This window comes from Bolinopsis microptera, chromosome 11, assembly GCF_026151205.1.
Source record: "Bolinopsis microptera isolate Bmic1 chromosome 11, MBARI_Bmic_1.0, whole genome shotgun sequence".
In the NCBI taxonomy this organism is placed as follows: Eukaryota; Metazoa; Ctenophora; class Tentaculata; order Lobata; family Bolinopsidae; genus Bolinopsis; species Bolinopsis microptera.
In genome coordinates this window covers 19696164-19711103 of record NC_087082.1, presented here as the reverse complement: position 1 = coordinate 19711103, position 14940 = coordinate 19696164, and the positions used below count along the sequence as shown (strand labels likewise).

General features: G+C 37.4%; 4 protein-coding genes across 4 annotated transcripts in view; all 4 read left to right on the top strand.

Moving 5' to 3' along the window:
• The window catches only part of LOC134822809 (chitooligosaccharidolytic beta-N-acetylglucosaminidase-like), a gene marked incomplete in the record, with an annotated part of 941725 nt that overhangs the window by 882428 nt on the left and 44357 nt on the right, over positions 1–14940 (top strand).
• LOC134822812 (prefoldin subunit 1-like) overlaps positions 1–14940 on the top strand; it is a 112423-nt gene that overhangs the window by 82323 nt on the left and 15160 nt on the right. The window lies entirely within an intron of this gene.
• LOC134822810 (PITH domain-containing protein 1-like) lies at positions 2778–4948 on the top strand. The gene is given in 8 exon segments (XM_063834076.1): positions 2778–3026; positions 3206–3295; positions 3298–3378; positions 3511–3550; positions 3553–3631; positions 4026–4130; positions 4385–4493; positions 4629–4948. Coding segments are annotated over 7 exon segments (606 nt in total). The 5' UTR covers positions 2778–3026; positions 3206–3208; the 3' UTR covers positions 4734–4948.
• LOC134822811 (UPF0561 protein C2orf68 homolog) lies at positions 13243–14781 on the top strand. The gene is made up of 4 exons (XM_063834077.1): positions 13243–13359; positions 13683–13835; positions 13997–14071; positions 14239–14781. Exons 1-4 carry the CDS (start codon positions 13252–13254, stop codon positions 14347–14349), a joined length of 447 nt encoding a protein of 148 aa, XP_063690147.1. The 5' UTR covers positions 13243–13251; the 3' UTR covers positions 14350–14781.

The following is a 14940-nucleotide window of genomic DNA, read 5'->3' as shown; positions in this document are numbered from 1 at the left end:
ATTAAACAAAGAAACAATAAGTTTTATCAATGAAACAATAAATTTCATCGACAATCAAATGAAGAGACTTTTATAGCTCCAAGAGTCAAGCGTCGTTAGGTATGGAACTAAAATAAAATTTAAAATTTCTAGAAATTATGAAAAATTTGAAATTGTCGATTGATTGAGAACCAGCTCTGTTTACTGGTTAATGTTTAATCAAGAATTCATACATGATTTGATTTGATTTGAAACTTTTACAAAATAGCAAGTATACAAATGTACAGCAATTCGAACAAACATATAAAATGGGCCGAAATGGATAAATGCTAAAAAGCGTGGGTCAGTGAAACAAGTACAAAGGACAACTTTCAGAACAGGAGTTTTTTGGCCGCCCAAATTCTCAATAACATAACCTCCACCTAGTAATAAAATTATGAAATGTGAAAAGTGTGAAACAATCAAATAATAATGTATGTATATAATATAATTGTCTTTCAAATACAGATAACGTCCGTAAACTCTTAAAATACTCCTACAAGTACATATTATACTGATCGGTGTCCGAGAAACACGAATTACGTCATCATGGTGTCTTCTTAACCCGGCTACAGACCTTCCCGTTACGGATGTAGTGGTTGAGATGAGACTGTTCAGCCCTCTTCTTCTTCAGGTCAGTTACCACGTTCTGGTAATATACAATAATAATATACCTAAATCTTCTAATATAAAACCAAATTAACTCTAAACACTACCACTGAAGGACCTCAACTATGTTCTGAACAGGCAGGAGTTCTAAGACAGCATATGCCTACGTTATGGTTGGAAGATCCAAGGAGTGCCCTCTAAATGTGCCTGCGGAAATATAAACAGTATCTACCACGCCCTTGACTGTAAACTAGGTGGATATGTTTCCATGCGCCACAATGCCATAAGAGACACTGCTGCTCTCTTCCTCCGAGAAGCAAAGTGTAAAGACGTAAGGATAGAACCAGCACTCCTGACAGTCCAACCAAGCTCATTCTCAAGAAAGACCAACACCCAGGATGAAGCCCGTCTCGATGTAGCAGCTGTCGGATTGTATGCACCTTTTGTAAGAACATTCTATGACATCAGCGTCACACATCCTAACTGTGACACAAATACATTTAAGCCACTAGATAAGATCTATAGAGATCATGAGAATGAAAAGCAAGATTTGTCTGAAGAGAGAGTACTTCAGTCGGAGAAGGGATCCTTTGTCCCTCTAGTTTTCACAACCTCCGGAGGTATGGGACCGCTCTGCACAGTGTTTGTAGATCGTGTCTCTGAGATGATAGCTGACCACAAAAAAGAAGTCAAGAGCCAAGTCAAAAATCATATCAGAACACGATTCAGATTTGATCTGTTAAGGAGTACACTCATTGCACTGAGGGGAATCAGAGGAAGGTCAACAGCCCAACATCTTGAACTGCAAGGCGTATCCTTCAACCTCATCCCCCAGAAGACGAGCTTTGAGGTCTCCTAGATTTGTTTATGTAAATTTTGTAGATATTTTACTGTACTATTTTATATTGTATACAATTTTACGGATGAAATGATCCCAGGGAGGCATCATGTAGCCGGTGGGCCCGACATGATACGACATATCTCGACACGTCAGGGTTTGTCGGGATATTCCGGGTTTGTCAGGGTTTGTCGTGGTTTGTCGAGCCTGGAGGCTACATGATGCTTTCAGTACAATTTCACTGTCATTTTACTTAGGAAACAGCTGAAACAGCAGAAAAATATAATGTGCAACTATAATACTGAAGGGTAAAAGAGTTTTCAATAGTGACCTGCTAAGAGCTATGTAACTACAATACTGAAGGGTAAAATATTGAGTTTGATAGTGACCTGCTAAGAGATGTCGTGCAGTGCAGTGTACTCAAATACCCTCACCTCAGTTAAACAAAAATTTCAGTTAAACAAAAATTTCAATTTTATGCCATTTATTACAGATTAAACAAGTTTACAATAAATCTCCGCTGGCCAGGATATCATTTCACCTTGCATTGAAGTGGGAGTTGAAGATATGGAAACGCTGCGTGACCCATACAGGTACTTGTGGTGGTTTGGTGGTATGTGTGGTGGTATGTGTGGTATTTGTGGTGGTTTGGTGGTATGTGTGGTATTTGTGGTGGTTTGGTGATATGTGTGGTATTTGTGGTGGTTTGGTGGTATGTGTGGTATTTGTGGTGGTTTGGTGGTATGTGTGGTATTTGTGGTGGTTTGGTGGTATGTGTGGTATTTGTGGTGGTTTGGTGATATGTGAGGTATTTGTGGTGGTTTGGTGATATGTGTGGTACTTGTGGTGGTTTGGTGGTATGTGTGGTATTTGTGGTGGTTTGGTGATATGTGTGGTATTTGTGGTGGTTTGGTGGTATGTGAGGTATTTGTGGTGGTTTGGTGATATGTGTGGTATTTGTGGTGGTTTGGTGGTATGTGAGGTATTTGTGGTGGTTTGGTGGTATGTGAGGTATTTGTGGTGGTTTGGTGGTATGTGTGGTGGTATGTGTGGTATTTGTGGTGGTTTGGTGGTATGTGAGGTATTTGTGGTGGTTTGGTGGTATGTGAGGTATTTGTGGTGGTTTGGTGGTATGTGTGGTATTTGTGGTGGTTTGGTGGTATGTGAGGTATTTGTGGTGGTTTGGTGATATGTGTGGTATTTGTGGTGGTTTGGTGATATGTGTGGTATTTGTGGTGGTTTGGTGGTATGTGAGGTATTTGTGGTGGTTTGGTGATATGTGAGGTATTTGTGGTGGTTTGGTGGACCACTGAACAAAGAAACGGATAAGATTCCGGAATCTTCAGTTTGACTGTCTTCCATCTTAAACTAAAGCAGTTTAAGAAGAAAACATCCATCTGAAAGAAATGATTATTGGTACCTGGATTTGTTTAAAACATATAAGTGATCTTCAGCTAGGGATGTTATAGGTATCAAAACAAAAAATTACTTGGAGCAGTGTGGGATCTTCATCTGAAACTTGTGAGGAACTTGTGGAGTGGGTTAGAGTTGGTTTTCTGGAGTAAGTCAGAGTTTTTATCATTTCCCTGAACCTCCCCATCCCTCCTCATGATTATATTATAACAAAGTATTTGTAAACTTTCAAAACAAACAAACAAGCAAGCTGTAGAAAAGCACCTCAAATTACCATGCTGTAGTAGTAGTAAGTAGTATTATAACTTAACCAATATACCACAACAGGTCATGTCATGCTGTAGCCACGAGGCTCACCAACACGACGATCCAGAACGAGGGAGGGAGTACAGCTTGTACACAAAGATAGATTTCAGACTTTGGACTGTCTCAATGAAACTATAGAGGGGTCTGGAGCAAGCGTTTTTAAACCCTGGGATTTGAGGAAGGATAAATCAAAGGTTTGTAGCGCGAGCTATTTTGGGTAGTTTCTATGAGGTTGTTGTAGGCTCACGTCCAAAGGTCTTATCGGGAACAAAATTAATTACATACATGTTACATACATGTGTAGAGAGTGACTTGGATATTTTCAGTTTGTAGAGAGTGATTTGGACGAGGAGTTACTGTTCAACTTCTCTTTACTGGAAGTGTCAAGTTAAAAGGGATTATAGTTATAGGTGGCGGTGGGGAGAGTGACCCTTCTCATCTAAAAGTGTGAGTTTACTTGGAAAACTTTCTCCCAACATTCACAACTTTTTATATCAATGAAACTTCGAGATTAGCAAAATAATGTAAAAAACAACGTAGAATTGCCACACCGAACTGTATCGAGTTGTGTCACGTGTATGTTACGTGTATGTCACGCGTATATCACGTGTATATCATGTGTATATATCATGTGTATAAGTGTATATCATGTGTATATAATATCACGTGTATGTCACTTGTATATCATGTGTATATATCATGTGTATAAGTGTATATCATGTGTATATAATATCACGTGTATGTCACGTGTATATCATGTGTATATATCATGTGTATAAGTGTATATCATGTGTATATCACGTGTATATTTCGTGTATGTCACACTGGAATGCACGTGTAGGTTTAAGAACGCAGTACCGGTTAGTTTTGATGACGCTGGTAGACACGCTGAACAGGAGTTCGATTTACAGCACGACAAGGACGGTGTAGTGGAGTACCAGACCAAGTAATTATGTCATTAATTATGTGATTAATTATGTGATTATGTGATTAATTATTTACTGTTTACTGTTAAACACTTGATGTGAAGATGTCCATAATTACCAATTACTCAATTGATACTGTAACAGTGTTAATTGTAATGATTACATTCAATCTTGTGACCAGTTTCAGTGTCACAACATTATTTTATTTCTGTCTCTATTTATACAAGTAGTTATACTTTTTTTGCCGGACTGTTTTAACAAAATTATTGGTAAGGGTAGCAAGATTCAACAACTGTGAGAGTTTGTCCCTCTATTTTGACAAGAACTTTGGAGCAGATGAAACTAAAATCTGTTACATCGGGCTGCGGGGTGACTTTTCGGAGGTAAATGCTCATTAGTTGCTTGATAATTGATATATTTTATTCATCTGTCTCCTAAAATCCCAAACTTTTTCTATGGTTGTAAAATCCACTTCTCTAGTGATTCACTGCTTATATTCACTGTCAATACCCGGGCAGGCTCAGAAACGTGGCGTTGTGATATGTACCTACGAATCATCCGCACAGCTCAAGGACCACAAAACTCCGGGGGCGTCAGACTATTCGGCTCATGGGGTTTCTTAGAATTACAGTTTAGTGCCTAATTAAGAGTTAATTAGTGGCTAATTAGTAGTTAATTAAGAGTTATTGTTTTCCTTCCGTATAGAGACAGGCCCAGGTTGTCGGATTCTTGCCTTGAAATTTTAAATTGCGATGAATTGTATGAAAAGATGAAAATTTGGTGTACGTAACTATTTCATTAAAATATGTTTATTTGAGTTTTGATATTTTGTATGTAAGAGGTGTGTTCTCATCCAGTTTAATTGTTTCAAAGCTATCTTCATTTTACCGTGATCTGAATACTAAACAATCAGGAAAATTAAAACGATATTAGACTTTCACCATATCATGTCCGGACACTATTTTATTCGTCAAATGAAAATAAATCATAGTATTTATGCAGTTATTAGTTTACAATAATAACAACTATTTTCCTCCAGATGGCAACAGCAAGGTTTAAAACACACTCACCCTACTCCACCCTCACTACAACCACACCACGTGACACACCACGTGAGACACTACAACCACACCACGTGACACTCCACGTGGCACTACAACCACACCACGTGACACTCCACGTGGCACTACAACCACACCACGTGACACTCCACGTGGCACTACAACCACACCACGTGACACTCCACGTGGCACTACAACCACACCACGTGACACCTCACGTGGCACTACAACCACACCACGTGACAACATTGCACGTGACAGCATTACACCACGTGACAGCATCACACCACGTGACAGCATCACACCACGTGACAGCATCACACCACGTGACAGCATCACATCACGTGACAGCATCACACCACGTGACAGCATCACACCACGTGACAGCATCACACCACGTGACAGCATCACACCACGTGACAGCATCATGCCACTAGCAGTAGCTCTCATTGGTCTAGGTCGTATTGGTGTCATGTACCTGTCCAACATCAGAGCTAACACACAGTTGAGGCTCTGCTGCGTGGTGCTGTCTCCCCGGCAGGACCCTGGTGAGGTTCGCGCGCAGCACGGGATACCAGCCCATGTGACAGTGTCATGTGATCCACAGAGCGCGTTCTCTGACCCGGGTATTGAGGCTGTTATCATAGCGTCCTCCACTGCTTCCCATGTAGATCTCATATTATCAGCTGTAGTTGCTAATAAGGCGGTGTACTGTGAGAAACCTATATCAGATAGTCTAGAGAGAACAAGACAATGTTACCAGGCAGCAGCTCAGGCTGACCTACCTTTATTCTGTGCTTTCAACAGAAGATTTGATCCGAGTTACTCGCACATCCAGGCTCAAGTGAGGGCCGGTGCTGTTGGTAAAGTTCAGACTATCAAGTCAGTCAGCAGAGACTCTCCAGTCATTCCCCTGTCTTATATCGGACCCTCTGGAGGGATATTTGATGATTTCTCAGTTCATGATATTGACTTGTTACTCTGGGTTACCGGGGATGTTCCTGTACAAGTGTTTGTGGCTGGAAACGCTCAAATACCCGAGTTCTCCGACTACAACGACTACGACAACATGATAATCCTCCTGACCTTCAAGCACGGTACTCTGGGTACGATAGACCTGAACAGGTACTCCAGCTACGGGTACGATCAGAGGCTGGAAGTGTTTGGACCTCTTGGTATGTTGCACTGTGAACATTCCAGACCCAACCACCTGGTGACAAGTGACCCATCAGGTTCCACCAGCACTCCGTTACATTACTCCTTCCATCTCATTACGACCAAGCGTTAAGAACCAGCTGGGTTATTTTGTAGACTTGGTAAGGGGTAAGGTGGAGTTGTCTGTGACAGAGAGATGACCAGGGCTGTGAGCAAGGTAGTGGAGGCTTGTAAGGAGTCTGCGGTTAGTGGGTTACCGGTTAAGATAGCCTGGTCCGAGGAGGAAATCCCAGAATATTGAAAACTTAAAAAGGACATTTTTTCATATCTTTTGCATGATATGAGCTTATGAGTATTGAGAGTGAATCTCTAATTTCAAAGAAACTTATACGAATTTTTATTTAATATTTTGCATCTTTTTTTGTTTCTAAGAAATATTGATATTATGACTTTTATCTTTTATGGTGGATTGCTGAATGGATATCTCTACTATAATTCAGAGAATTCTTTCTGATGTTGTACGACCGCCCACGTGCAAATTAGATGAAAAATAGGAATTTAGGTAACAACCAAAACGTTCCATAGCAACGGTGTTTTAATGCACACATGCACGTGCAAAGATTGTTTTAACGTCATTTTGATCGGATTTATGGTAATTATGTTGTGTTTAAAGTGTTTTATATTTAAATTGGCTGTATCTTCGGTTGGGATGGATGTTTTTTGATGCAATTTAAACTTTCTTTCAAAGAATACTACCTGTTACCACGGGCTTTCTAGTAGATTATAATTCTCTAAGATAAATAAAATTTGACGGTATTTATTGAATTCCGTTTTCTTCAATTATGATAATAATTGGCCTGCCTAGGCCCTAGACAAGATAGTTCAACCTTCACTGAAATAAAATATATTACCATCAACATTTATTTTCATTTCGTTGTGAATTAAGTCAAATGTACAAACATTACCTGTTGTAAATTGACAAACTACCTTTAGCCAGGAATCAAGAAATGTCACAATAGATTGCGATGGTTGCACTGAAATATTAAATTATATACAAAATGAACGATTTGAAAACCAGAGTTGAATTTTCAAAGTTTTATTTTTTTAAATGTTTGACCTACATTTTTGCTAAACTAGCTCCATTTTTGCCCACATTTTTGGTTAAATAAAATATAACGTTTGCTCACCATGTTTTTAAGATTTATTAATTAATTAATTTCCTTCATTTTTGAGCAATTATGCTATAAACTGTAAATTTTATCAACTGTCGATTTGTTAAAGTTTCGTTTTACTACTCGAACATGATATTTAACCCAATTATTTGTATTTCAACTGCTTGTAAAATGCAGAAAACAGTAAATATCCCGGGCTATAATCCCATGGTATGTAATATGGGACATCATAATTAGGATAGCTTCCATCGACTGAAGGAAGCATGCATTGCAATGTTCCTTTAAGTAGTCAGTAACATCATAGAACATATCCGTCACAATGTTAGGATTACCCGACGATATATCGTCAGCTTCATTTGGATCAGCAGTTATATTGAAGAGTTGAACGACATCAAAATCAATTGAATCGATGTTTAGGGGATAAAACTTAGTGCTTCAGCAACTGTTAGTACTGTCCTGATCTCTTAGCAGTAATTTGAAATCGTTCTTATAGTACCCAGCAACTCTTTTAACCGGGTCAATGTGAAGCATAATTTGTGTCCGGGGACATGTTCCACTGTTGTCGTGCAGCAAGTAATGAGACTAATCTATATACTGTCCAAACCACCCCTAATAATTGCCTGAGCAACATATAATTGCTCGAGCAACATGGTCGAAGCTCAATAACAGTGTGACAGAAACTGATCATGTTATTAGCCCGGCACTTTATTTAGGAGACTTCAAATATTATAGATGATCGGGCAGTACTTTTAATAATCACATTGAAATTCTTTACAGTCTACAGTTTCAGTTTTTATGACTAAAGGACTAACCTACAGAGCTACAGGAATTCATATGACCCATTTCAATCATATCTTCATTTGTAGTAAGTTCAGTCTTAAATTCAGGGCAGCCATCCTCCAATTTATATGCACAAGATGATGAGCTAGCAGCAGCTTGCTCGATCTTTATTTCGAGCAGTATATTTTCACTAGGTATAGCTATGGCAATGCTTAATGCATATAATTCTCAAATATAATCTAGTTCTCAAATTTAAACCGCACAATGTTTTGACTATTATAGAAGATTTGTTAGTACAGAAATTTACTGCAGAAATTTAGTACAGAAATTTACTGCTTTTCATAAGATAAAAGTATGAACATTGAAATTTATTTTTATCACAATATTTTGAATAACATTAAAATCTGATATATTAGTACGATATTTCAATTTTGTCAACATCAAATTAACAAACTATTTTTAGCCAGGAATCAAGAAATATCATTATGTTACCTAAAGTGAGTGTACCGATGGATTTTGGAAGGCACCTGATAGGATCCCCAACTCACAGCAACCTAAAACTGAACACAAGTGAGGGAGGTGAGGTACGAGCCAGTTCAGTGATCCTATCCTTCAACAGTCCCGTCATTGATCACATGACAACCACCCTTCACATGACCAGTGTGGACATGTTGGAGTTCAGTAAAGCTGCTGTTCAGCTGCTTGTTGATGCAGCTTACTCTGGAACTGCAGAGGGGTTAACCAGGGAACTATTCAGGGACATCAACAAGATGGCTAATGTGTTTGAAATGTCTTGGTTAGCTGAAAAGTGTGCTGAATATTTCACTGAAGTAGCTGACTCGGTTAAAACACCAACTTATACAGAACTACTTTATTTATTTGAAGAAGCAGGGTTTGTTTATGAGAAGCTGAAGATAAAAGATTATCTAAATCTTACCATCAAGAAGATTGAGATAATGAAGTGGAAACAGGAGTTTATAGACAGGTATCTTGAGAATGCAGACAGATTATCTACACAGAAACTAGACATGGTGATAGAGCTAGCTGATTCTGAAGTTAACTGTGTTGTACAAACTCTAACTAATCAGTTATCAGAACAGTTTAAAGTTCAGGGTTCCAGTCTTTCTGTTTCTTGTGAGTATCTTCTGGAAAACTCTAATCTTTCTCTCTGTAAAAAGTCTGACAGAGTTTTGTTTGACCATTTATTTGATGTTCTTGGGGAACTTCCAGATGATAAATTGAGATGGACTTTTGAGCTTCTTCGCAATAGTTCCAAACAGAGAACTGAGATGGCTTATAGTTCTGATCAATTAAGTGGATCCAGCTCAACAACAGTATCTAGATGTAACATTATACCCAACTTGTACCATGATATGGATATGAACATGTCATTTAATCAGTTGTTGGACTGGCTGTATGTGTCTGAGGATGTTACCAGTTTGTTGATGGCTTTAGAAGCTGTGTGGACATGGAACTTGTATCGGCACAATTATAATCGGGGTAATAACAATGATAGGAGGAAAAGCAAAAATAAGAGTTGTAATGTTGACTTTGCTGTGTTGTTAGCTAGACTAACAGACCTAGTAGAAAGGAGAGGCTGGTCTCTTTTACCGTCCTACTTTATTGGCTATCATTTACGTCTAGTGAATAACAAAGGCTGGTGGGTGGAGTATAATTTGAAACAATTCTGCACTGCTAATAAACAAGATACCTCACACGTGACCGTTATTCTCTCTATTGACTGGTGTGATATTTATAAACCACTAAGTTCAATACTCTCAAAAGACTCCAAGCTGATCTTCCACTTCCAACACCCGTCAGTAACATCTTGTAATCTACCTGGTAAATGTGGGTTTATTCTAAAAACAGTTCCCAGTGAAGCTGCATTTTGGACCTTGAGACTGTGTACTGATAAAGAAGATTACCTGGGTGAAACAGTGCACTTTCATGATGAGATTAGAGCAGAGAAAATGCATGTTTTTATTAGTGACTCTCATAATTACGAACTATTACCACTATCTTGGTTAGGTTGGCTTCATGTTAAAGATGCTCATATAAAAAGAGACAGCTGGGAGGAAATCAAATTTGATAATTTTTACAACATACAAGTTATGTATAGTAAGTGACAGTAAATGTTATTGATGTAATTGTTTGATTGTAGAAAAGATAAGTTTTGCTCTAGAAAACTAGAAGTGTACTTGTTTACCAAGTTGAGGTTCCTCCTGTAACAAAGAGGACTGTATATCAGCTGCAGAATTAATATTCTGTTCCTGATCAGCTGATCTCATGATAACTTATTTTTATAATCTTTTTGTTATGATAATGTTTGTAAGCTCTACCAGTACACCACTACATTACTCCTTCCCATCTCACTAAGATCAGACATTTAAAAACCAGCTATTTTGTAGACTTGGTAAGGGGTAAGGTGGAATTGTGTGTGATTGAGATAATTACTAATTAACTAATAATTAGCAAGGTATATTAAGCATGTAATGACTCCTTGGTAAGTTGTTTATTATTTAACCTGGTCTGAGGAAGATAATCTAGAATATTGATATGAGATTTATCTGATTTAGTAGACTGCATGTTAGCATGGGAGTAAATGTTAAATTTTTAACTTGTTTTTTATTGGATTGATTTTTGTACCTAAAAAGTTATCTTAATTTTACTGACGATTACTTTTTTGTTTTCAGGAAATGGACATATTCTTATTATATGACTTTTATTTTTAATTTCTTCTCTCTATCGACATATTTCTCGAAAATGACTAATAATGATCAATGTGAATTATGAAATTCTATATTATTGTCGATTTGTTTTAACTTTCTAAGACTTGTTTTCTTCAATTGATTATGATGATAATTTCTCAAGTTAAACTATGGAACCTTTACTAAGACAAAAGTATGACAATTGAAATTTATTTTAATCAAACTTTGAATAATGTTAAATTGTAAAATAAACGATGTTTAAGTTCGTCATCATCAAATTAACAAACCATCTTTAGCCAGGAATCAAGAAATATCATTATGTTACCTAAAGTGAGTGTCCCGATGGATTTTGGAAGGCACCTGATAGGATCCCCAACTCACAGCAACCTAAAACTGAACACAAGTGAGGGAGGTGAGGTACGAGCCAGCTCAGTGATCCTATCCTTCAACAGCCCCGTCATTGATCACATGACAACCACCCTTCACATGACCAGTGTGGACATGTTGGAGTTCAGTAAAGCTGCTGTTCAGCTGCTTGTTGATGCAGCTTACTCTGGAACTGCAGAGGGGATAACCAGGGAACTATTCAGGGACATCAACAAGATGGCTAATGTGTTTGAAATGTCTTGGTTAGCTGAAAAGTGTGCTGAATATTTCACTGAAATAGCTGACTCGGTTAAAACTCCGTCCTATACAGAACTACTTTATCTATTTGAAGAAGCAGGTTTTGTTTATGAGAAGCTGAAGATAAAAGATTATCTAAATCTTACCATCAAGAAGATTGAGATAATGAAGTGGAAACAGGAGTTTATAGACAGGTATCTTGAGAATGCAGACAGATTATCTACACAGAAACTAGACATGGTGATAGAGCTAGCTGGTTCTGAAGTTAACTGTGTTGTACAAACTCTAACTAATCAGTTATCAGAACAGTTTAAAGTTCAGGGTTCCAGTCTTTCTGTTTCTTGTGAGTATCTTCTGGAAAACTCTGATCTTTCCCTGTGTAGAAACTCCGACAGAGTTTTGTTTGACCACTTATTTGATGTTCTTGGGGACCTTCCAGATGATAAATTGAGATGGACTTTTGAGCTTCTTCGCAATAGTTCCAAACAGAGAACTGAGCTGGCTCATAGTTCTGATGAATTAAGTGGATCCAGCTCAACAACAGTATCTAGATGTAACATTATACCCAACTTGTACCATGATATCGATATAAACATGTCATTTAATCAGTTGCTGGACTGGCTGTCTGTGTCTGGAGATGTTACCAGTTTGTTGATGGCTTTAGAAGCTGTGTACACTTGGAACAGATACCGGTACAATTATAATCAGAGTAATAACAATGATATGAGTTGTAATGTTGACTTTGCTGTGTTGTCAGCTAGACTAACAGACCTAGTAGAGAAGAGAGGCTGGTCTCTTTTACCGGATAACTTAATTGACTATGAATTAGTTCTTTGGAATAACAAACACCAGCAAGTGTGGTTTAAGTTAAACCAATTCTGCTCTGCTAATAAACATTAAACAAGATACCTCACACACTACCGTTATTCCCTGTATTTTCCCGTGTGATATTGATAAACCACTGAGTTCAATACTCTCAAAAGACTCCAAGCTGATCTTCCACTTCCAACACCCGTCAGTTGCAGTATCATCTTGTAATCTACCTGGTAAATGTGGATTTATTCTAAAAACAGTCCCCAGTGAAGCTGCATTGTGGACATTGAGACTGTGTACTGATAAAGAAGATTACCTGGGTGAAACAGTGCACTTTCATGATGAGATTAGAGCAGAGAAAATGCATGTTTTTATTAGTGAATATTATAGCCCACTATTACCACTAACTTGGTTAGGTTGGCTTCATGTTAAAGATGCTCATCAAGAAAGAGACGACTGGGAGTTCAAGGTTTATTCGAATTTTCACAACATACTAGTTATGTTTAGTAAGTGACAGTAAATGCGATGTTGTCTAGAAAACTGACATTTTACTTGTTCACTGCATTGAGGTGATCCCTACAACTCTACAATATAGAGGATGATGTATTACATAATAACTTTTATTGTATTCATAAATTATATTCATTCACTTGTTCGTTCTACTCATAAATGCTTTTCTTTCAGTCAATTGTGTAGAATTTATTTTGTACCTCAGTTTTTATGACAGAATTGTTATAATGTGTGCTTGAAGTTATCACAAAAGAGAAACACAAATTTATCCACCGGCCACCCCACCCCCAAATCTGATAATTGATTTGTCCAGTAAGGATGGAAGAGTCGCAACATAAACCAAGACTAGACAAGAACCACGGATTTCTACATCACATAAAGCGTAACCAGATAGAGAGGAGAGATTACCACGAGGAGAAACTAAAGGTACCTCAAATATTATTATTTTCTAGGGTTGGAGTAGGGCAAATATACGGGAATACACGGGATTTACATAGGATTACACATGATTTACATGGGATTTGCAGACCGTTTATTTGCCAGATGTTGGTGAAAGTTAAGCGAATATTTTTTTCAGACACTATCGCTCTTGGTATGTCTTACGTCTAGGATTCAATATTAATTAGTGATCATATTTTCAGGGCCAATTAAAAGAAGATCAGTCAAGGAATATTAATAAGTGATCATATTTTTCAGGGCCAAGTAAAGGAGGATCAGTCAGAAATATTAATTAGTGATCATATTTTCAGGGCCAAGTAAAGGAGGATCATTCAAGGAACAAGGACCGACATGACCGCCGCTCACGGGATGACCGCCGAAATAGAGGAAGATCGCGTGATGACAGAAGATTTACTGATCGGTTTACTGCAGAACAAAACAAAAAGGAGTACATGGACAAACCCGTTAGTAGGAACTAATAGACTATTATATTTAATATCAAATTATATTAATGTACAAACTATTTGAGTGCCTTTATCTTTATCTAAAATTAAGGAAATGGGCTGAATTATGCTAGAGGAGGAGGTGCTGAATACAAATTATTAAGAGCAGATCTCCACTTCAGGATAAGGACGGAGTTGTGTTTACTTTATCCATTGAGTACTGTCCTGACAAGGTCGCAGTCTTGAAAGTCAGACAGGTCAGACTTTATATTTTGGTTTTCATAAAAAGCGATCAACTGAAATTCATTGCGACAATGTAGACATTCTATTGTAATTTGAATTTATTAAATTTAAAATTGCTTGTTAGTTAATGTGTACAAGAAGTCCTCGTTACATTTGTCAAATTACAAATTACAAATTACAGAGAGACGATCCTGACACCTTAGCTAAAGCATTCACAAAACAATACGGAATGAGAGAGGATCTCACTCTTGCCCTAACTCACACCATCTCACAAAGAATGGGACTCAAATGAACTGTCACGTGACTGAAAGTTTTATAAGCTTTGGTTTTGGTTTCGGTTTTTAGCTCAATGATGTTCTGTAAATAAAATTCATTTCAATTTGATGCGGTATGCAATTATCCGGCTGGGTTGAAATAAACATGTTTGGAACTATACTTATTTAGTCTGACACTTCTTTGTTATAGTTGAAATATCATTGAATATGTCACTTCACTGTTATTTAATGTAGAATTGTTTGTAGAATCATGTTTCTACACTTTTTCTGTTATCCACATTTTTAACAAGCAACTTTTAACCTTAATCATTTTAAGTTTTGTTCGCATTTGCATTGGTAGATCGTGATATTTTGTGGTTCATAAATATGGTTACATGTTCAGTTGCCATACATTCCGTTAATCGAATTGTTGTATATTCTATAAAAATGTTGAAGTTGCAATGAATAAACCTTTCTCGTGTTATCTCTTGACTTTCTAAATGTGGATATTATAATATGATATATACACTTGGAGAAAATATCCGATGTACAATTAAATTAAATTATAAAAATATTTTTATGAATATTTGCGATGATCTTATGTATCATTTATGTTTTGATTTGATTTG

Excerpts from the sequence above, each read along its gene's own strand:
- LOC134822811 (XM_063834077.1), top strand. The coding sequence starts at position 13,252 with ATGGAAGAGTCGCAACATAAACCAAGACTAGACAAGAACCACGGATTT. Across the intron at positions 13,836-13,996 it reads AGGAGTACATGGACAAACCC|GATAAGGACGGAGTTGTGTT; the intron begins GTTAGTAGGAAC and ends TCTCCACTTCAG. Across the intron at positions 14,072-14,238 it reads CAGTCTTGAAAGTCAGACAG|AGAGACGATCCTGACACCTT; the intron begins GTCAGACTTTAT and ends TACAAATTACAG.